We start from the raw sequence: 24,289 nt of genomic DNA, 5'->3' as shown, positions 1-24,289 counted from the left end.
TGTGCTGCATCACGGCTTTTATTGCATTTACTTGATTCTCGTTTCAGTTATTCAAGGAAAAGTTGGAGTGCAGAGTCCATAGTCTAACAGTAGACTCGGGATGGGCTTAGGAGGTTGTCCAACACTTGAGGCAATTGCTGGGCACAACAAGGAATCAAGAAGATGCTATTGTTCTTTATTTGTGTAGCCATACATAGAAATCCTGCATTACAACAATTGGTGCCACATGCAGTGCTGTGCAAAAGACTTAGGCACAGACATATGGTGAGGTACCTAAGACTTTTGCAAAGTACTGCATTTATCAATGTGGAGCAGAGAGCAAGTTTGTAAATCAGGTGGGAGCAAAGGATGTTGGAAGTGATGAGGTGTGGGACAGTTGGCAGAGGAGGAGTGCCGGGGAGGGTGGTGGCGCGGGTGCCAACATACCCAGCCATGAGACACCAGGCAAGGTCTTTTGTTTCCAAACAATTGGTTTATTGACCATTACAGAATGTCTCTCCAGTGCTTCCCACTCTGTTCCCCTTTTCCTAACCATGAGCCCTCTCCCTGAGCCCTTCCCACTCTCAGTCTGCAATAGGGACCCGTATCAAAAACAGGTTTATCATCACTCACATATATCAAGAAATTAGCTTTCTTTGTGGCAGCTGTACAGTGCAATACATAAAGTTACTATATTACTGACAAATGTATTAGGGACCCTAACTATACTGTATATATGTGCCTAATACTTTTGCTCAATCCTGCATCTCAATAGAATCCTGATCCCATTAGACTGCCTTTAGCCTCAAATGTACATGCAAAGCAGTGGCTTATTTGCAAGACAGCACATTAATCACTTTGATATGGATTCTCAACGATATCGTTGTAAATTAAATGTCAGTGAACCATTAAGTAACAGGTAAGCCACATGACTCTGACATTTGATAGGATCATAATAAAAACACACAAATATGTTTGAAGAAATCAGCATGATCTTCACTTACAGATTTATAACAAGACAACTGGAGTACTGAAGTCAGTCGTGGTAACCAAACTTCGAGAAAGGCCCACCTAGTGTCTCAAGCGAGCTCCACCATTCATCAGGATTCTGTGACTTCACCACATTCCCATTCCCAATTAATCCCCAACCCTCATGTCCCCTTAAATAAAACTCTCGAGTTTAGACTTGGATATACTCACGACTGAGCATTCACAGCACTCTGAGGTAGAGAATCCTTAAGATTTATAACTATATACAAAGAAATTTCTCCTCATCTCAGACCAAAATCCTGAAAGCTCCTGGTTCTAAACAGCTCAACTGGATGAGTGATGATAAACCCGATACTGATATGGGTTCTCTGTTGTGGACTGAGAGAGGGAAGGGGTTAGGAAGAGGGGTTCATGATTGGGAAAAGTGGAAGGGAGAGGAGAGGAAGCAGGAACCACCAGAGAGACAGTCTGTCTAAACCAATAAACCAATTGTTTGGGATCAAATGACTCTCCTTCATGTCTCACCTGCACCAACCCCATCCCTCACTCATGGCATTCCTTCTCTACCACCTGTCCCCACACCCTTCCTGTGACAATCCATCCTCGTTATTCCCAACTCCCTTTGCTCCCGCCGAAAGTCTCAAGCACTCTGCCTATATTTACGTACCTAAGAATTTTGTGCAGTGCTGTATGTGTTGCCTCTGAAGCCTTCTCTTTTAGAATACTGAGAAACAATCCATCAGCAATAGCCCATAAATTTGTCCAATTTTAATCCATTAATTTCTTCAACGTCAAGTTTTTTTAAAATCTTCTCTCAATCTCTGAATCCTTCTTTTCTCCCCTTATCCACATAAATTGTGTCTTTTGCATTTGTTTAATGCTCCAGCTACTTTTCTTATTTCCCACTATTAGTTCTCCTATTATTATTTTCAGTGGCACCTGTTTTTACAATTAATAATATTGATATCACCACTAACTGTCAAAGAACAACGTAGGGGTCTAAAATGCTATGTGTGAGAGATTGCTCATCCACCCCTCCAGTCTTCCTTATAACTGGCAAAAGAACATTCTTATTCAGAATGATACAGCCATTGTTCAGGCCAAGGAGTAGGAAGTCCCGCCATTTTATATTTTTAGCATTATTAGTCTGGAGAGGCACTTAATGGAAAGTATTATAGAGGGAAAAAAAATACAAGAAAAGACTTTAAATGTTATTTCAAACATCATTTACCACAAAGCAATCCTTCCATTCTGATTAACTTCCGTGCCATTGCAAAAGACTCCTTATCATTAGTCTTAATCCATTTGTCAATTACCTGATTGAGAAAGAATAATGTTGATACAATTGTGTTGTGTAGTTATGGTTTGAACATTTAAGCTACACATCAAATGAAAAATTTCTTAAAATTTTCAGTCTACACAGAGAAGTGATTATTTAATTAAAAACAAATATAAGCTATAATTGGTTGTATCTTTAAAGTCTATGATCTGCTTGAGCTGCTAATTGCTACAAATAGTGTCCATGCCTATTTTCCCCAAATCCTCATGTTCCAATAAAACCCAGTTATTTTCTGAAAGTATGAATGCACTTCAGAGTGAGTATCACAGCCATATTCTGAATCTGTTATATATTTTGTAGCAAGTTCTAGATGACTGCTAACTTTTTCCGAGCCTGATTGTTTGTTGGAAAAAGGAGATTCACTGTACTGACAGTCTTTGTTAACTGTGTTAACTGTTTGAGGCTTGAATCAGCAGTGCTACGTCAAAGTGAAAGAATTCAAGCCATGTAGAACACTGCGTCCCCAACTTATTGCGTCCCCGACTTGTATTAAACAGAAACAATTTTAAATTTACTTTCAAATCAATTCATCCTAAAATATTGTTTAAATTAAACCACAGTTCAGATTGACCCAACCAAACATCATATTGCCCATTCATGAGTGCTGGGACCATTAAAAGAAAATTGAAATAATCACAGTTCTGAAATATAAGTTCATACTTTTCTGTCCAGTACTGCAGGTATAAATTGATGGCCAATCCCTTCCACTTCAAACGAAGTCACACTTGTTCTGTTTAGTTCTTTTGGTTCGGCCATAATCGAACCTTCAGGGTCAACAGCAATAATCTAATAATGACAAACAAAAATTATGACGTTTTTCAAATGTACTTTCATATCTCTGAATCTGTGAGTAAAACTTAAATAAGATAAAGCAGGTTGCTGGAAAGGTAAATGACATTTTTTCCCCATTCTCACCATACAATTGGATTCGTGAACTCCTAGATAAGCTTGGAGACATATTGTGCTTATCTTTTAACTTTTAACTTATTTCGAGTCAAAGTTCTGCTGGGAGTGTTTTGAAGTGCTTTATTTAAGTTTTCCATAGTGCAGGAAAACACAGCTCTGATAGTGAATGTGAAATACAGAAACATTCTTTTGTCACTGACTCATTTGCAAAGCAAAAGGACAACCAAGTCAAAAATCAAGGGCATCAAACATGAACTTCTTCCCTTCTTACTCCATTTTGCTCAGTCAGTATATCCTTCTTCACACTAGCTTCTTCTTAACAGCATCAAGCCTCCTCAATCATTCCTTGGATACTGAGACCCACTTTGTCCCTATATTGCAGAAATGAATGGTCTCCTGATTCCCAGCTGTGACAATCTTACAGCTATAAATTTTGTTTTGGTGCCCCTACAAATAGAAACATTATTTCTACTTTTACACAGACTCTTCTTCATTTCCATGATCATTATTAGGTCATCTTCAATGTTCTCATCTCAAGAGAAAATGGCACTAACTTGCCCAGCCTTTGCTAGTGATGAAAAACAGGTAATGTAAACCCTTCTGGCTCCTTCAATAAAACCTTTCCTCTCTGTCTATAACATGGATGTTTCTCAATCCACATTATATTTTTTTCATAAATCATTATATATAAGTGAACCTCTATAAACATATTGGGTTATATAGACAGCAGCTCTGAAGTTCTCTAATTGCGGTTTCATTTTGTATTTCACCATTCCCGGTCTGATATTACTTGAGGTTAAATGAAGTAATTAAGATAATTTTATTGTTTTAACCAAATGGATTTTTTTTTGTTGAGCTGTCAGGGGAGGTTGATGAAGAAAGTATGGTTGATATTTTCTCTATAACTTTTCAGAAAATGTAACAGGCAGTAGGTAGACTTGAGGAATAAAGGGGTTGGGGAAACATGGTAGAACAAAAAGCAGAGTAGAAGGTTAATGGCAGGATTGAGTTCAAGAACTGCTCAGTAATGATGCAGATCTATATGACTGTTCAGACTGCATTTGGAGTACTGTGTTCAGTTCTGGTCACCTCATTATAGGAAGGATGCAGAAGCTTCAAAGAGGATGCAGAGATTTACCAAGATGCTGCCAGAATTGGAGAACGCATGAGGAAAGGTTGAGTGAGCTCAGGCTTTTTTCTTAGGAGTGAAGGAGGATGAGAGGTGACTTGGTAAAGTTGTATAAGATTATGAGAGGTACAGATAGAGTGGACAGACAGCACCTTTTCCCCAGGGTGGCAGTGGCCAAAACCAGAGGACATCCTTTTAAGGTGAGTGGAGTAAAGTTTAGGGGAAATGTCAGAGATAGTTTATTTCTGCACAGAGAGTGGTAGGTGCCTGATAGGCACTGCTGAGAGTGGTGGTAGAGGCTGATGCAACAGGGACATTTAAGAGATTCTTAGATAGATACATCAGGCACTACCACACTCCAACAAAAATGGAGGGTTATGGGCTATGTGGAAGGCTAGGGTTAGATTGATTGTGGAGTAAGTTTATATAGGTCGACACAATGGGCAGAAGGACTTGTGCTGTGCTGTACTATTCTATGAAGACAGAAAACAGAATCTTGTGTCTCCATAAAATTGGGAGCCTTCCTTTGGAGAGTCATGGAATCGCCAGTGTGGAGAAAGCAAGATGATAGAGGGGTCAGTGTTGCAATATTGGGGCTGAGTAATTTCTACCTTTGCTGTCATAGTCTGAGATGATATAAAAGTGATATTAAATGTGTGTATTCCTTTTTCCTGGGGCAATATTTGCTTGATATGATAGAAAAAAGGGGAAACCCTACAAGAGAATGTAATAGAACATAACTTAGATTTGGGAATGTTGACCAGATAGAAAACTTAATTTTCTCTATAATTCCTATTGAATTAATTAAAGTTGTTAGCTGGCAGGCCAGACTACATTTTAATTTAGCGCTCTCACTTTCTAAGTACTAAAAAAAAAGTCAATAGGCATCATGTTTATTTTTCATGCATTTCTTTCATCTTGAAAGATGATGGTCTATAATGAGAAAATGTTACTCAATCAGCAGCTCCTTGTTCACTACATGACAAACCTGGCAGGTGGGACATTTCTCCTTGAACTTCCACGCAATGCCACTGATGGTACCGCCAGTTCCACAACCTGCCACCAAAGCATCAACTTGCCCTAAGGAAATAGAATTAAGTCTCTTAGTGCTGCAGTATCTCAGATGATGGAATTAGAAATTATTCAGCAATATTTTTGGAACTGCTCTGAAAATGATTATTTCTTGGAATAAAGGACAGGCTTACATAATTTATTATTCACAAGATTTCATAGCAAAATTATATCTCTAGATATTTTCAGAGCTGATTGATTTATGTTCACAATTATGGTAAATTGGGACACTAAACTGATTAATTTAGTCCATAAAATCTACCTGTGCCTCAATGATTGAATTAATTATGTGAAACATCTCATGGGAAATAAAGTAATGAGAAACAAAGGGTAAAATTGGATTAAGGTCATGGCTTCTGTAAGTCGTTCTCTGAGACTAAAGAGAAAAAAAGTATTTTTTTTCCCGAAGTTCCAGAGGCAGGAGTGTAGGGAAAGAAAAGTTACCATTGATGAATTGGGGAACACTATTCAGAACCACAGTGGGAAAAAGACATTGAAATATTGGTCACATGGCCAGGTAATGTAGCAATGGTTCAAAACTGTAGAGATACAGGTGAGGATCTGAGTCCAGGAACAAAGGTCTGGGCCAAGACCAGATAAGGACTAAAATCAGCCTGTAGACTAGCAGAAATGTGTGAAGGGTGACCCGTTCTGTTAACTGCAAAGTTAAGCTTCATTCAGCATAATATAAGGCAGGCTGGCAAATGGTGCAACACCCTGAGGGTGGCCTCACTGTGGCTCAATTGGAGGCCACGGACAGACATGTTGGAATAGGAGTGGAAATCAGAATTCATATGTTGGGCCAGTGGGAAGTTCCGCTTTTGGTGAATGGAGTGGAGGTGCTCGACGATGCAGTCCCATAACTAAAAGGACAAAATGACGCAACACCCCATTGCAATGGTGGAGAGATAGAGTTGTATGGATTATCAATTTTCTGTGGAAGCAGATATCAGTGTTTGCAGATACTTTGTTAGAGTGTGTGTGAAGAGATCGGAATGTTGAAATGATATTGGTACCATCTGTGGTGAGTGACTGAACAAGGAGGAAGAAACTAATTAAAGATTATTGAATTCAATTCATATCATGGTGTCAACGCGCAAATTCTGGTGTAAGCAGATTGAAATATAGCATACATTTAGTTAATTATGAAGACAACTTTCAAAAATGTTTTCAGACACATTGGTTTTTGGGGTCATGATCATATTCAGGGTTGGTCATTGAATATGAGCATGAAATCACTGCTGGACTAGATGCTACAGCATTTCCAGATAATATATACACATCTTTCTTCTTACTGGGGTAGTGGGATGGGTTCTTCTATTAGCTCTGATACTTTCCACAGGTTATCTCTAACATTACAATATCCAGTCATCCATTTGAGAAGTAAGGTGTCTGCTCCATGTTCTTCCTGCCACTCTTGTCAGGTCACTGAAATCAGCCCGACTACTTGAATTAATGGTTCCAGTTGAAGTTGGCTGGTATTTTTCTATTCAACTCTGGAAATTATGTACGTATCTATGTGAACCGTGCTTGCATGAAAACCTCTCCCCTCCAACTCCTAATGTATCTAATGAGGATTAGATATGTTTTCATTCGCTTTCAAATTTCTCACACCATATGCAGCCTTAGCTCGGTTAAGGATATTTTCAGCAAATAAAAATTTTATCGATCACACTTACCACCACATTGTTCCAGAATTTCCTCTGCCGTTGTGTCATAATGTGCTAATGGGTTGCCTGGATTTTGATACTAAAGACAAAACAAATGTTGACATTAACTTTTCTGTTTATTTGAAAGCAACATATTTATTGCTAAGACTTAAAATTTAACTGGGAAATATTGGGGCATGTTTATAAAAGAAGAAACTGAAGCTCTCTGAAAATGCCACCGTATATCAATCGAAATAAAGTAGCTTAGATCCTGCTGAAGAATTTAAGTTTCCATTTAAAATAGATATTCTACAAGGTGTTGGTGTAATGTGTAGGATGCCATTAGTTATACTGAAAGATGAGTTTTCACCTGATCAAACACATATGAGTTTGGAATTTCTTTCTTCAGTCTCCAGGCCACTTGAATATGTGAGTCAGGGCCATTGTAGTTTGCAGCATCTGGTGTTCTCACTATTTCAACTCCCAAGGATTTTAACACATCGGCCTACGTAAAATTAAGACATTTGAGAAAATGTAGCCAAAACAATGAACCTTCAAGGAAAGATCAGAAAAACTGACATAAAAACTTACAGCTGTAACAAGACACACAAGTGAACAAGAACTTCCACAGTTTTGACTTTAATGTCAATGGATAATCATTACATGTCTTTTCTTGGATGTCAATGGAGCAGAAGAAGTTAATGATGATCTAGAGCAGGAGTTCCCAACCCCTCGGTTAATGGTAGGGATCCATTGCATAAAAAAGGTTGGGAACCCCTAATCCAGAGCAATAAATCAACTCCTCCCAAATTCCCAAACTTGCTTTTGGAGTGGTGTGTCCTCAAGCAGTTCACCTAAATGTATATCATGACAATCACTGAAAGACAGAAAAAAAAAGGCAAAAAAAATTGCTGTTATAGACAACCTTTGCCTCAGGACAAACCTATCCTGCCAAAGAAGTTTTGAACTATGGTTGCAGTTAGTATACACATGAACATAAACATTCAAATCTCCTTAATTTTTCTATGTCAGTTCCATTCTGTTAGCCTTATTAATGACTAGATCTACCTGTGTACTAACCATCTGTGAGCTACACACCCAGACCTCAGATACCTCTGCATTGCAGAGTTCTGTTGTCTCCCATTATCTAGATAACAATATTTCTTCTTTTTATACTTTCCTGTCAAAATGGACAATTTCACATTTGCAACCTGTAAGGTAATAATTAAGAGAGCAGGAAAAGATCAAATGGGTCCTCAAGCCTGGCCCATTTTCAATGACAGCCTCTTTAACTCTCCAGTGTAATGCACTCTTCGGGTCTGTGTGAGGAACTGGAGAATATTGAGCTCTGAGGTTTCAAGAGCACCTGAATTGGTTAATTGGGGGTTAATGTGAGTCATTGATCGTTTAGAGTTCCTTGTGTTTTTCTCAAGCTACTTGCTCTTCATAATACAGTCTCCTAGTACTTTCTGTTTAAACTTAAGTTTATTTTGATAGGCACAGGAATTTCTTGTTACATGTATTGCTTAAGCAGATTGAATTTCCAATGATCCTTCGGGCCTGTTTTACACATCTGTCTTTGTAAACGTCCTAAATACTGGGAAGTTCACAACTACAGATGCACTGGGCTGTCCGCACCACTATCTGCAGAGTCCTGCAATTGAGGGAGGTACAGTTACCATACCAGGCAGTGATACAGCTAGTCAGAATGGTCTCAATCATGCTCCTATAGAAAGTTCATAGAATTTGGGGGCCCATACCAAATTCCTTTGATCCTCTGAGGTGAAAGAAGCGTTGTGCCTTTTTCACCACACAGCCGGTATTTACAGACCACGTGAGATCCTCGGTGATGTTTATGCCGAGGAACTTGAAGCAGTTCACCCTCTCAACCCCAGATCCATTGATGTCAATAGGGGTTAGCCCATCTCCATTCCTCCTGTAATCCACAAACAGCTCCTTTGTTTTTGCGACATTGAGGGAGAGGCTGTTTTTTTGACACCACTGTGTCAGGGTGATGACTTCTTCTCTGTAGGCTGCCTCATTATTATTTGAGATTAGGTTGATCAAGGTAGTGTTGTCAGCAAATTTAATTAGCAGATTGGAGCTGTGGGTGGTGACACAGTCATGAGTATACAGAGAGTAAAGGAGGGGTCTTAGGACACAGCCCTGAGGGGTACCTTGTGTTGATGGTCAGAGGGGAAGAGGTGAGGGAGCCCACTCTTACTACCTGCCGGTGATCTAATAAGAAGTCGAGGTAGGGTTAAGGCCAAAGTCTCTGAGCTTCTTGGCGGGCCTGGAGGGAATTATGATGTTGAATGTTGAACTGCAGTCTAAGAACAGCATTTTCACATAAGCATCCCTCCTCTCCAGGTGTGTAAGCAGATGCCCGATTAGTACTAATCACAGGGTCCTTGTTTTGAGAATGTTATGTCTTAAGGTGTCGCTTGGCCGAGCCACCTAAGTTCTGTTGCAATTCTTATGAATAAACTCTGGCTGTTGTCATGGGAGTCCTTCACACTCAGGTTCCAATATTGCCAGTGCACATCATGAAACTCTAGGGCTGAGAATTCCAAAGATCTATAGCACTCTGAAAAAGCACTCCTTGCCATCTCCATTTTAAATGGGCAATCTCTTACTCTGAAACCATGTCCCGAAACTTTTTCTAATCCCACTTAGAATGTTATAATTCAATAGCATCACATCTCATTCTTCTGAACCAGAAGGAATAGAGGTCCAAACTGCTCAATTGTTCTTCTTAGGACAAATTATTCATCCCAGAGAAGAAATTAGTTCATCTTCTCTGAACTATTTCTGATGCTGATATATTTCTCTCCTTAAATATGTATGGCAAATTAACATTTGTCCAGTATAGTCTCACCAATGTTCATATAAAATTTCTTCCAGCTAGTCTGTGTGAGCCAGCTGTATAATTCTACCCATATTTTCTCTTTGACTATAAGTTGATGACCATACAAGTTGATGTTAGATGGTAGATTCAGTTTGCCATCAGGATAGGTGCTATACCCCTGGTCCTATATTCCTCTTAAAGATGTCAGAGAAAAGCTTGAACCTCCAGTCAAATAACGGAGCTATGACTTGTCATTTACTGAACCACTGGTGCTACAAATTTCTGGCAATATTGGCTTTTCAAAGGCTACCCAAACCCAAAGTCTTCCTGTCTCCAGGATATGACCCCTATTTATAAGACCATAAGTATAGATTGCAGAATTAGGCCATTTAGCCCATCGTGTCAGCTCTGCCATTTCTTCATAGCTGATCCATTTTCCCTCTCAGTCCTAATCTCCTGCCGTCTCCTCGTACCCCTTCATGCCCAGACCAACCCAGAATCTATCAACCTGCCTTAAATATACATAAAGACTTGCCCTCCATAGCCAGCTGTGGCAAAGAATTCCACAAATTCTGCACACTCTGGTTAAAGAAATTCCTCCCCATCTCCGTTCTGTGGCTATGTCCTCTGGTCTCACACTCTCCACCACAGGAAACATCTTCTCCACATCTACTCTGTCACCATTCAATAGGTTTCAATGAGGTCACTCATTCTTCTGAATTCTAGTGAATACAGGCCCAGAGCCATCAAACACTCTTCATATGTCAAGTCATTCAATCCTAGAATCATTTTTGTGAACCTCCTTTGAACCCTCACCATTTTAGCGCATCCTTTCTAAGATGAAGGGCCCAAATCTGCTCACAATACTTCAAGTAAGATCTCACCAGTGCTTTATAATGTTTCAGCATCACATCCTTACTTTTATATTCTAGTCCTCTTGAAATGAATATTAACATTGTACTCACCTTCCTCACCACAGACTCAACCTGCAAACTAACCTTTAGGAAATCCTACACAAGCACTCCAAGTCCCTTTGTACCTCAGCTTTTTGTATTCTCTCTCCATTTAAAAATGTCAACCCTTTCATTTCTTCTACCAAAGTGCATGACCATACACTTCCCGACAATGTATTCCATCCACCATTTCTTTGCCCATTCTCCTAATCTGTCTAAATCCTTCTGTAGCCTCTCTACATCCTCAAAACTACCTGCCCCTATACCTATCTTCACATCACCTGCAAAATTTGCAACAAAGCCACCGATTCCATCATCCAAATCATTGACATATGATGTAAAAAGAATCGGTCCGAACACAGATCCCTGTGGAACAGTACTAGTCTCTGGCAGCCAATCAGAAAAGGCTCCTTTTATTCCCACTCTTTGCCTCCTGCCAATCTGCCACTGCTTTATCAATGCTAGTATCTATCCTGTAATACCAGGGGCTTGTAGCTTGTTAAGCAGCCTCATGCATGGCACCTTGTCAAAGGCCTTCTGAAAATCTAAGTACACAGCATCAACCGATTCTCCTTTGTCTGCCCTGCTTGTTACTTCTTCAAAGAATTCCAACAGATTTGTCAGGCAAAATGTGAGGAAACCATGCTGACTATGACTTGTTTTATCATGTGTCTCCAAATACCCTGAAATCTCATCCTTAATAATCGACTCCAACATCTTCCCAACCACTGAGGTCAGACTAACTGAAGAGTGGAGTGACATTTGCAATTTGCAATTTTCCAGCCTTCCAGAACCATTCCAGAATCTAAGTGATTCTTGAAAGATCACTAATCCCTCGACGATCTCTTCAGCAATCACTTTCAGAACTCTGGGTGTACAACATCTGGTCTAGGTGACTTATCTAACCTCAGACATTTCAGTTTCCCAAGAACCTTCTCTTTAGTTCTGGTAACTTCACCCACTTCATGCCTCCGAAACCTGGAACTTCCCCCGTACCGCTAGTGCACTCCACAGTGAAAACTGATGCAAAATACTTATTCAATTCATCTGCCATTTTGTTATCCCTCATTACTACCTCTACAGTATTATTTTCTGGCCACCCTTGCTTCTCTTTTACATTATGTATTTGAAGAATCTTTTGGTATCCTCTTCAATATTATTGATGAGCTTACTTTCATATTCCATCTTTACCTTTTTAATTACTTTGTGAGTTGCCTTCTTTTAGTATTTAAAAGCTTTCCAATCCTATGTCTCACAAGTTTCACACATATTACTAGATAGGCAAAGCAGTCATCTCATGGAAAATGTTAAAACACCATGTCCCAATTTAGCTGGGCACAGCTGCTTTTTTTTGCTGTAAATAAAGGTACAGCTCATTTGTGTCATGTCTAGACCATCATTTTGGAAAATTACAGACAGGGGTGAAGTCATTAAGACCATAAGTAAGGATTACAATTTTCCATTATGTGGTGATCATATTTTGCTATTTGCTTCAATATTGCAAGATAACTTAACAACTATAAGAATTGCTGCATCAAATCAATTGGTTGGCTGTTTTTTTTCCCCTTTTTTCTTACCTTTTCTGAGCTCATCTTTTCTGGCATGACAATAATGCAGCGATAGCCCTTCACTGCAGCCACTAACCCCAGACCGAGTCCTGTGAAAAGTTAAAGATATATTTAAATCACCTTCTCTTGACAGAACCTTAAACCCTCCATCCAAAGCTATGATCCCTGTTAATCAAATTACCTTTTTTTTCTGAAAAAAATGTTGAAAGATAATTCTATCTTTTGACTTCTCATCATATCATGGGTCACTGGAATGGGAGTATGAAAGTAAGTAGGTTATTTACCTAATGTAGATTCATTGAGGTCCAACATATTCCATGCAGACCAAGATGCCCAGCTAACATAGTCCTTTTTGCCTCTGTTTAACCCATATCCCTCTAAAGCATTTCTATCTATATCTTTTAAAGGATATTACTGTAGCTGCCTCAAACATGTCTACTGGAAAGAATGTACTGAATTCCTAGTGAAGCAACATTGATCAAAAATTGAGCAAGACCTCCATCTGAGTTTCTGTCATGACTTTTTCTTATAAAGAAATTTATAAAACTGAAAAATCTCAAAAGGAGTCATTTGTAACCCAAATGCATATTTCCACTCAATGCTACATCGACGACTGCATATTTCAATTCAATGCTGCAGCGACGACTGCATATTTCAATTTCAATGCTACATCGACGACTGCATTGGTGCTGCCTCTTGCACGCATGCTGAGCTTGTCGACTTCATTAACTTTGCCTCCAACTTTCACCCTGCCCTCAAATTTACCTGGTCCATTTCCGACACCTCCCTCCCCTTTCTTGATCTTTCTGTCTCCATCTCTGGAGACGGCCTATCTACTAATACCTACTATAAGCCTATAGACTCTCACAGCTACCTGGACTATTCCTCTTCCCTGCCTGTCTCTTGCAAAAAGGCTATCCCCTTCTCACAATTCCTCCATCTCCACCGCATCTGCTCTCAGGTTGAGGCTTTTCATTCCAGGACGAAGGAGATGTCTTTCTTTTTTAAACAAAAAAACATCTGCCCTCACCCCATCCACTCACCACCCCACTCGGGATAGGGATCCCCTTGTCCTTACCTACCACCCCACCAGCCTCCAGTTCCAATGTATAATTCTCTGTAACTTCTGCCACCTCCAACTGGATCCCACTACCAAGCACATTTTTCCCTTCCCCCTCTTTCTGCTTTTCGCAGAGATCGCTCCTTACGTGACTCCCTTGTCCATTCATCCCCCCATCCCTTCCGACCGATCTCCCTCCTGGCACTCATCCTTGTAAACGGAACAAGTGCTACACCTGCCCTTACACTTCCTCCCTCACACCATTCAGGGCCCCAGACAGTCCTTCCAGGTGAGGCGACACTTCACCTGTGAGTCGGCTGGTGTGGTATACTGAGTCCAGTGCTCCCAGTGTGGCCTTTTATATATTGGTGAGACCCGATGCAGACTGGGAGACCATTTCGCTGAACACCTACGCTCGGTCTGCCAGAAAAAGCAGGATCTCCCAGTGGTCACACATTTTAATTCCACGTCCCATTCCCATTCTGATATGTCTATCCATGGCCTCCTCTACTGTCAAAATGAATCCACACTCAGGTTGGAGGAACAACACCTTATATACCGGCTGGGTAGCCTCCAACCTGATGGCATAAACATTGACTTCTCTAACTTCCGTTAATGCCCCTCCTCCCCTTATTACCCCATCCCTGACATATTTAGTTGTTTGCCTGTTCTCCATCTCCCTCCGGTGCTCCCCCCCACCCAATTCCTTTCTCCTGAGGCCTCCTGTCCCATGATCTTTTCCCTTCTCCAGCTCTGTATCACTTTCGCCAATCACCTTTCCAGCTCTTAGCTTCATCCCACCCCCTCCGGTCTTCTCCTATCATTTCACATTTCCCTCTCCCCCCACTACTTTCAAATCTCTTACTATCTTCCCTTTAGGTTAGTCCTGACGAAGGGTCTTGGCCCGAAACGTCGACAGCGCTTCTCCCTATCGATGCTGCCTGGCCTGCTGTGTTCTACCAGCATTTTGTGTGTGTTGTTGTTTGAATTTCCAGCATCTGCAGATTTCTTCGTGTTTGCGTATTTCAATTCTCTGTTTTCATTCCACAGTTTTAGGGACATGACTTTCTGCAGAATTTCTACATCACTCAATGTGTTGACCTGAGTAAGAGTTTTCAAGATGACGATAAACTCAATGTTCTCCTCAAAATAACTTTCCTGTAAAGATTGAAGACTGGGGGAAATTAAATCAAGTAATTGTTGGATGGATATGGACTTCTTTTGACACAATAGTCAACCAGTTATCATAGCTTTAACAGTTTTATGATAAAAAGGAAGTTCTTGGGACTTTATGGTGGGGGGAGGGGTTTATATTACCTGTAGAATATTGTACCATATTCATTGCGTTTATTTAAGAAGAAGCTTATAGGCTGCTGAGCCTGACGTCAGTACTGGAAGATATTGGAAGGTGTTCTAAGAGACCAGATAAATGAGCATTTGGATAGACATGGGCTGATTAGGGATAGGCAGCACAACTTTGTGTGTGGTAGGTTGTATTTAGCCAATCTTATAATGTGCACAGAGGAGATTCCACAGAAGGTTGATGAAGGAAAGGCAGGGGATGTTGTCTACATGGAATTTAGCAAGGCCTTTGAAAAACTCCCATATGGGAGGTTGGTCAAGAAGGTTCAATTGCTTGGTGTTGGGATAAAGTAGTAAATTGATTTCAACACTGGCTTGGCGGGAGAAGCCAGAGTGTGGTAGTAAGTGGTTGCCTCTCTGACTGGAGGTCTGTGGCTTACCAGAGTGCCACAGGGATCGGTGTTGGGTCCATTGTTGTTTTTCATCTGTATCAATGATAATGTGGTTAACTGGATCAGCAAGTTTGCAGATGACACCAAGAATGGGGGCATAGAGGACAGCTAGGAAGGCTATCAAAGCTTGCAACATCTGAACCAACTGGAAAAATGAGTTTTTTATTTTAAATTTCAAATAAACTGTCTGTGTTGGAGATCACCCATGAGGTCCAAATAAGCAATAGTGAAAAGGGATAGGGTTTGATTTATTGTCTTATTGCCAATGTGTCCCAGAGATAAGGGTTAAAACTCAGGCATGCTTTCATCCAGAAGACATGAATACCATGAAGTGGGAGTCCTCTGTGGATCAACATTGCTGTATAATTCGGGACAGCCAATCAGCTGATAAAATGCCTCCAAAATACACAGGTAATTCCATCAGTTTGCACCTAGAATGCCTACAAAGAGGCCTCCATGCATTTATCAGTTTGAATAAGAAATAGGAGCAGGAGTAGACCACCTAGCCCGTCGAGCCTCCTCTGCCATTCAAAAAGATCATGACTGATCTGGCCATGGACTCATCTCCACCTACCTGTATTTTCCCCATAACCCTTAATTCATCCAACCTTGTCTTAAATATATTTACTGAGGTAGCCTTCACTACTTCATTGAGCAGAGAATTCCACAGAATAAAGCTAACACAGATTGGATATGGTTAAATTACTATATTTTCTGGCCTTTTGCTGCAAATAATTTTTTTAGTCATTCACATCTGCTTATACCCTAATGCCCTGTAGTTCTTTAGATACTCTTCTGGAGTTCAAGGTAAAGGACACCAAATAAATCAGAACCAGTGTGATCTAAAATCTCAGTTTATGCTCTACCTGTGTTACCCGATGTCGGTTCGATGATGACAACACCTGGTTTCAGAATCCCCTGTTTTTCAGCATCCTCAATCATCCGTAATGCAATGCGGTCCTTAATGCTCCCGGCGGCACTGAAGAACTCACACTTAGCCACTGGAAGAGGCATTAGCAAAATTACACTGGGGGAGATGGTGTTTCCACGTGATTTCTTTTCAAAGTTTTCTCAATATCAGACACAAAGGGAAGGAAAACATTGATGCAAGTTCAAATTAAAAAACTACCACAAATTTATTGATTTATGATGCTGATGTACAGTAGAATGGAAGGGCATTAAAAATGTCATATTTTCAATTGGGACTTCTCATGAGACAAATTTTATTGCATGCCAGCTGCAGCAATGACTGAACTTCAATTGTATTGTTAAAAGGATGCAAACATAAATGGAAGTAAAAGTGCGATGGTGAGTCTAAGTCCTCAAAGAGGACCACAACCTTGTCATAAGGTTTAGAGGCTTGTGTGCCTCAATGACCCAGAGAGCTATGTTGGCTAGATTCAGGGCCTGATGCTTTGGCTCTTGGTATGCCAAAGAGGTCAAAGGGTAAAGGCCAGACTAAGATAGTCCACTGGTCCTCCAGGTTCTGGGGTTCAACTCAGGGCTAACAACCCTGAATGGGCAAAAAATTGTTACGGAAGCAACAATGAGGAATCTTTCTACACCTGTGTGCGATGTATGGACAGAAAAATTGGAGGACCTTCGTTGTTGCCCTAAACACCAGTGGTGTAGCGAGCAGTAAGTAAGATGAGTCTAAGTACAGGCTGACACTCTGGTATATTTTAGCAAGAATAATGCTAACATTTTAGCAAGAGTAAGCTTTTTTATTCCCCAATAATAGCTTTGGCAGTTGGATTTAAAGAACAGCAAAATGGAACAGTGAACAATAAAAATAGCAGTCAAGTCTTGTATTAAATAACCACAACTCACATAAAGCATAAACAGCAACATAAACTCATGCAGGTAAAATATTAGTCCAGACAAAGAGTTGGTTGATAGGTAAAATACAGAGAGGAAGGTAATTTGGTCTATAATTTTGGTATCTAATAATAGAAACAAAATATTATTTGACATTAACAAAGAGCTCCAGTAAGATAATGCCAGGAATATCATGTGCAGTTTTGGTTTTCATTTATAAGAAAGAATTTACTTGTCTGGGAAGAAATGGAACAAAGACTCAGCAAACAGTTTTCTGAGATGAGGGAAGCGGTTTATGAGGAGATTTAATACCAGCCTTAAATGTTACATGGCTTAGAAGAAGCAGTAGTGCTCCAATTGAAATAAAGACACTAGAAGGAGATTTCTCTTCAGCTATTGATTCCAAAACTGAGGTTAATTGTCTCAGAAGAATGGATCCTCTATTTAGAACTGAGAGGAGGAGAGATTTGTGCAGGGCGTTCTGAATCTTTGGAATTCTCCACCCTACAAAGCAGTTGATGATCAACTGATGAATATATTCAGGACAGAGATAAATACTGAAATGGGGATCCTGCAGGAAAGCAGCATTGAGATGGAAGATTATCCTTGATCATTCTAAATTATGCAGCAGAGTAGAATTCTGATGACCTATTCTTCCTCCCAATTTACATTTTTCTATGAAATTGTAAGTCTCCTAATGAATGAAAATCCCCTTTTGTTATTACACAAATTATAAATAAGGTAGGGAAACTCTAGTCATTATTCCTAATCAAAATAAAAAGTATATAATTTTTTTAGTGTTGCTAACTCTTCCTGGTGTTTATTATCTTATGACCATTTTAAATATTGGATATTGCTTATTATTCACATTTTCACATTTCCCTGTAAAGTTTATCAGCATTAAAAATATTTGGAGTGTTCTCTCTAATTTTGGTCTATATTGTAACCAGTATATTGTTTGCCTTTTTATTACACAAACACTTGGAATATAGTAACCATGCATATAATTAGGATTAATTAAAATGCAGGAATAAACAGGTAAACTAAAGCCCAGGGCCTACCCTCATCACTGCCTATGTTCATATGTTGCATTTTCAAGGAATTATTAAATGGCGCAGTGTAGAAATTGAAAGAATCTACATTAATTCATGAGAGACAGAAATAGTGTTACTTACATAGTTCACATTTGATTCCATACTCTTTTACAATATTGTTGATTCGAATGAGGGGTGTGTTGCCGATTTGAGCAAGGACATTCGGGAAAATCCTTGGTGAACTCTTGCTGCAAAGAAGATGAACGACGTCTATTTTAGCCCAGAGTTGTAAAACACAATAAAACTCTCCAGTAATAAATATAACACTTGATGGGCTGTTGACTGGATTCCAATAGTGAGGTCCTTGATTTGGTCTGCAGTCTGTGATGAATTAAGTTCTTGTAGGTAATTTAGAATGGCAACAAAGGGCTACAGCCCGTCAAGCATCACTGCCCTGCAGCAACAGAGGTCTAGGTTCAATCCTGACTTTAGGTGCTGTCTGTGTGGAGTTCATACGTTCTCCCTGTGCTTTATTTTCAGGGAGCTTAGGTTTCTTCCCACATTATAAAATTGTGTAGGCTAGTTTCATTGGTCACTGTGACTTACCCCTATTGTGTAGTTGAATTGTAAAATCTGGGATGTTAATGAAATTGTGGGAAGAATTAAATAAAAACTAAATTAAAGTCAGATTAATGTAAGTAGTGGTTGATGGTCAGTGCAGATTCAGTGGGTTTCTGTGCTGTATCTCTCTATAACTCTGATGTTCTTGTTCTCTAGTGATTATCTATTTTGAAAATGATGCACAGGTAGGAATTAGGCGGAAGGAAACAGTGGCTGGACTGCCATTCCAGCCCCAGCCAGTACTTTGAAATAAAACTGAAAACACTGGTACACTTAGCAATGCAGGCACCAGTAGCCATGGAAAGGAAAACAAAGCTTTACATTTCAGGTCAAAGTCTCTTTGTCAAAATGTTTATAGTTTTGGTTCTGTTTCTCTTTCTACAGATGAAGCTTGACCAGAATCTTGCGTCTTTATTTCTCCATGTTCATTGTTTATTTTGATTTTTCAGAATCCCAACTTTCACTATATACCATAGGTTTATTCAATCAGGAGTTTCGTTGGGTAATCTATCATGACAGATTGCAAAGTTGTAGACTTTCAAAGAAACTGGGTAGAAGTTCCATTATACTATGTTGGGAAGTCTTCCAATGACCAGGCTAATATCTTTCCCTCAACATTGTCAACAGAATTTAGAAACATAGAAACATAGAAAATAGGTGCAGGAGTAGGCCATTTGGCCCTTCGTGCCTGCATCGCCATTCAGTATGATCATGGCTGATCATCCAACTCAGAACCCTGTACCTGCTTTCTCTCCATACCCCCTGATCCCTTTAGCCACAAGGGCCATATCTAACTTCTTAAATATAGCCAATGAACCGGCCTCAACTGTTTCCTGTGGCAGAGAATTCCACAGATTCACCACTCTCTGTGTGAAGAAGTTTTTCCTCATCTCGGTCCTAAAAGACTTCCCCTTTATCCTTAAACTGTGACCCCTCGTTCTGGACTTCCCCAACATCGGAAACAATCTTCCTGCATCTAGCCTGTCCAATCCCTTTAGAATTTTATATGTTTCAATAAGATCCCCCCTCAATCTTCTAAATTCCAGTGAGCATAAGCCTAGTCGATCCAGTCTTTCTTCATATGAAAGTCCTGCCATCCCAGGAATCAATCTGGTGATCCTTCTCTATACTCCCTCTATGGCAAGAATGTCTTTCCTCAGATTCCACCATTCCACATTAACGGGCCCAAATTCATGAAACCCTGGAGATGAACTGATCTTTCATATTCTTCACTCAAGATCATTGGGCAGGTTTTTCAAATGTATTTATTTCCTCAGTTTATAAATTACAAAACTGTAGTGAGTAGACTAATTATACTTTAAGTACAAGTATTGTGTCAGGTCTAAGCATAGTGCTTAAGATAGAAAATGCAATTAAACCAAATGTATGGTGGTGAATACAGCCTATAGCTTCAGTCAATATGAGATAAATCAAAGGTGCTCAAAGATGAATTTCTCTTTTCAAAACCCATTAACTGCCAAACATGTCTTATACTGCCGCATTATCCAGTGGAGAATGGAGAGATCAGCAGTTTCATAGAAGGAATTAAAATGACAGCTTCTGATGTGTATCAGTATTGTCAAGTACCTCACAAATGTTCAGATCTGAGGCCTCCTGCAATTATGATTTTCCTTTATTTTCAGAAGGTAAAGCTTCTGAATTAGATAAAACTTGAAGTTCTCCACCATGCTTTTGAATCCCAGAGTCACTGAAAGTTATGGTGTAGAAGGCCATTCAACTCATTGCATTCATGCCAACCATAGAATAGATTTTAGGATAATCCCACCCCTTTGTTCTTTCTGAAACCTGATATGTTATAGGTCTCTAGGTACTTTTGAAATGTAATGAGTTTTGCCAGTTCTACTCTCCTCTCAAACTTGTCAAGTAAAACATTTTTTCGCAATTCTCCTCTGATCTTCCTACCATTGGTTTCCCTTTGCTAACTACCAACCTCAGTGCTATGAGCAATAGGTCCTGCTTCTTTATCCAATCTATAACACTTAAAAAGTTATTTACATCAGTTATGTCTCCCCTCGCTCTCCTTTGTTCTAAGTGAAACAAATTCAACCTGGACAGTTTCTTCTCATGACCATACGTCTCTGGCCAATGCTATTCGTACCAAGTAAAGGAAAGCTGCTGTTCTCAGTCCTCTGGTTAATGGATTTCAGGACAAGTTTCCAAGCCTGAACATCTGTGGAGCTCTTAGCCTCACAATAAAGTAAATTAGATTGGCCTCATCTCTAGTTGGGCAGCCTCTTGACAGTGCAGATTCTGAATTGTCCACAATTGATCAGGCCCCTCAGATCAGGATTCTCATGTTTCACTCCTTCACTTACTGGTGAGTCGAGCAGCTGGGTAGAAGCTTAACTGTGTGGACGTTTATCCTACAGGACACCAACCAGCATGAAGTGAGCAAAAAAACTGATTGGCACAATGCAGTAAGTTGACAAGGTTCTCCTTTGACAGCCTCTTCCAAACTTATAGACTTCTGTCATCTCAAAGGACAAAACCAACAAAGGTAGAGGATCTCACCACCTGAAAAATTCCCTTCAATTACATCCAGCCACCTTACTTGGAAATAGGCCTCTGGTTCTTTAGGTGTCTGTTATTAAATGGGCTTTGACACTAAGTCCCATGTCCTGAGAGTGAATAACAATTTAAGTTGCGATTCACTCTTGGAACTCTTAGTACTTCAGCACTTGAACTGAAGCAGTTTAGGGAAATGCTCACTGCTACTTTCTCAAAGTTAGCTAGGACTTGGGAATAAATATTAACTTTGACAGCGATGTTTGCATTCTGTAAAAGGATAAATACAAAATAAAACATGAATCTTATGGAATTCTACAAATAAGAGTAGCTTCTACCTTTGCAGGGTTTATACATCAGATCTGCTAAACCCTTTGATTAGATTACAGTCTTGCAATCCATGCTATATTTACTTTTAAGTGTTGGTGAGGATTCCATTAGATGAAGCAGTTGTAGATAATAGATTATCTTCCAGAGAGTTAAGTGAATAACAGAGTGAACAAACTGAATGTTTAATCCAGTGTCCTTCATGTTTAAAGATCTTGATAACTCTTTCAGGGTTACATCAAGTGTTGTTGGGCATTAATAGTTATACTGAATCGTCACATCAATCTTTATCAAGACCACTGACTTTTAAAATATCTGCTTGCTATTTCCTGAAACATCAATGAGAAATATTTAGTAAGAAAACTTTCCCAGAGACTACAAAGTGAAGTTTTAGTTGAAACAGCTTTACGTGTCTCATTTGTTCTGATACTTATAGTATGTGGTACTCACACCGCATCGTTGGATTGTGGAGGTTTAAATGGTGAGACTTCAGGACTCCAGAGACACTGAGGTGGGTGGTCTTGCTCCATCTTTCGCCTTGCTTGAAGCCCTTGTATCTCTTTAGATGTCTCCACGTCAACCAAAAAGCTAAGAGCAAATTAAAAATGATGATATTTTTACTTTTGTGCTTCCACATTTTATAATTGGTACTTTGAATGTCCGTGAAGGACTGAGCTAAATCAAGTCTCCAATTTCATTTGTCTGTGTTCACTACATTAGCCAGTAACATGGAGGTAACAGTAGTTATAGCATAATGGATCTCACTTCTCTGGTTTAAGAAGGGATTCCTCTAATGCAGGGTTTCCCAACCTGGGGTCCATGGACCCCTCAGTTAATGGTAGAGGTCCATGGGATAAAAAAGGTTGGGAATGCCTACTCTAATGGGTTCTTGATCCATATCCTACAATCCTTGCAGTCAAGGATTCTGCTGCCATGGGACATTGAAAGGTTGGGCTCTCAAACACTTTATGGGTGCATTTTTTGAGGAAACATATTGACATTGACTCATTATAAGATAACATATTGAACTGATATTAAAGCAGAGAAAATGCATACTGATTATATTTACTGTATTAGTTATGAATAAAATACATTTTCAAAAGGAAATTATAATAGACTGGCAGTACCTATTGATCATGCAGGTTTTCCACGAGATCCTCAATTTTCTGTTTTAATCAAGCTGCAAATTGCAATGCAAAGGTGTTCAAATACAATTGACGAATATAGTAACATATTCATTGGCTTAACAGAAGATTAGAAGATACCTCTCAACCATTATACTCTTAAAACACTCTACCCATCTCTAAAAGGAGAGATAATAAAGACAACACTGCCTGCTATAAACTCAATATATAAGTTTGCTGAATACACCACAATTGTAGGCCATATCTTGGGTACTGATTAGTCTGAGTACAGAGAGGAAATTAACAACCTAGTGGCATGGTGCAAAGGCAATAACTTATCCCTCGACGTCAGCAAGACGAAGGAATTGGTTGTTGACTTCAGAAGGAGTAGCGGACCACACGACCCCATCTACATCGGTGGTGCGCAGGTGGGACAGGTCAAAAGCTTTAAGTTCCTTGGGGGGAGTATCACAAATGACCTGACTTGGTCTAACCAAGCAGAGTCCACTGCCAAGAAGGCCCACCAGCACCTTTACTTCCTGAGAAAGCTGAAGAAATTTGGCCTGTCCCCTAAAACCCTCAATGATTTTTATAGGTGCACCGTAGTAAATTCTTCTGAGGTGCATCACCACCTGGTATGGAAGTTGTCCTCTTGAAGACCGGAAGAAGCTGCAGAAGATCGTGAACATAGCCCAGCACATCACACAAACCAATCTTCCATCCTTGGACTCACTTTACACCACACACTGTCAGAGCAGTGCTGCCAGGATAATCAAGCACACAACCCACCCAGCCAACACACTTTTTGTCCCTCTTCCCTCTGGGAGAAGGTTCAGCAGCTTGAAGATTCGTTCGGCCAGATTTGCAAACAGCTTCTTTCCAACTGTGATAAGACCGCTGAACGGATCCTGACCCAGATCTGGGCCATACCTTCCAAATATCCGGACCGGACTTGCACTACCTTACTTTCCCTTTTCTATTTTCTAATTATGATATATAATTTAAATTTTTATTACATTTACTTCAATTTGTACTTCAGGGAGCGCGAAGCGCAGAATCAAATATCGCTGTGATGATTGTACACTCTCGTATCAATTGTTTGGTGACAATGAAAGTAAAGTAAAAGTAAAGAGAGGTCCTGCTTTCTCAAACAGAACATTGTTGAAAACAAGAACTCTTAAATGAGGCAAAGCCAGCAAATTCTAATGCAGACCATTTAATTTGATCTAAAACAATCCAATAAAATGAGTTGGCATCATTGTTTGTTAATTTAGAAATAATTCAAAGATGTGGAACCCGGGTGGTCAGTGGTTGGGTTGAGTTGTTCTCCAATCTCAGCAATTTGCAAACATTTTATTAGTATGCTAAAAGACATAAAGGAGACTCTTATAGAAAGGCCACTCATTCAGAGGACACATCACTATCAACAGTGCACTGATGATGTCTCCTTGCATGGTGATGAAAAGTTGGCAAGTAAATTGCCAAGGTCAGAGAATACCTCAACCGAAACTGTTTATTATTTTACATTATTTTTGAAATGCTCTTGTTTTCATTAAATTGTACATCTGATCAAGCCCAATGTTCATAAAATAT

General features: G+C 39.7%; 1 protein-coding gene across 1 annotated transcript in view; it reads right to left on the bottom strand.

The window, feature by feature from the left end:
* LOC132385300 (cystathionine beta-synthase-like) overlaps positions 1 to 22,727 on the bottom strand; it is a 36,570-nt gene extending 13,843 nt beyond the window's left edge. The window contains exons 1-10 of the mRNA XM_059957320.1: positions 22,700 to 22,727; positions 22,023 to 22,160; positions 18,240 to 18,346; positions 16,113 to 16,247; positions 12,442 to 12,521; positions 7,434 to 7,568; positions 7,094 to 7,163; positions 5,332 to 5,423; positions 2,969 to 3,094; positions 2,201 to 2,285 (exon numbers count right to left, since the gene is read on the bottom strand). Coding sequence (XP_059813303.1) covers positions 2,201 to 2,285; positions 2,969 to 3,094; positions 5,332 to 5,423; positions 7,094 to 7,163; positions 7,434 to 7,568; positions 12,442 to 12,521; positions 16,113 to 16,247; positions 18,240 to 18,346; positions 22,023 to 22,160; positions 22,700 to 22,710 — 979 coding nt within the window. The 5' untranslated portion in view covers positions 22,711 to 22,727. The remainder of the gene's footprint in view (positions 1 to 2,200; positions 2,286 to 2,968; positions 3,095 to 5,331; positions 5,424 to 7,093; positions 7,164 to 7,433; positions 7,569 to 12,441; positions 12,522 to 16,112; positions 16,248 to 18,239; positions 18,347 to 22,022; positions 22,161 to 22,699) is intronic.
* Between the last annotated feature and the right edge of the window lie 1,562 nt (positions 22,728 to 24,289).

Source organism: Hypanus sabinus, chromosome X2 (genome assembly GCF_030144855.1).
Source record: "Hypanus sabinus isolate sHypSab1 chromosome X2, sHypSab1.hap1, whole genome shotgun sequence".
Classification (NCBI taxonomy): domain Eukaryota; kingdom Metazoa; phylum Chordata; class Chondrichthyes; order Myliobatiformes; family Dasyatidae; genus Hypanus; species Hypanus sabinus.
The sequence above is the reverse complement of the archived record's forward strand: the minus strand, read 5'-3'. Positions and strand labels throughout refer to the sequence as shown.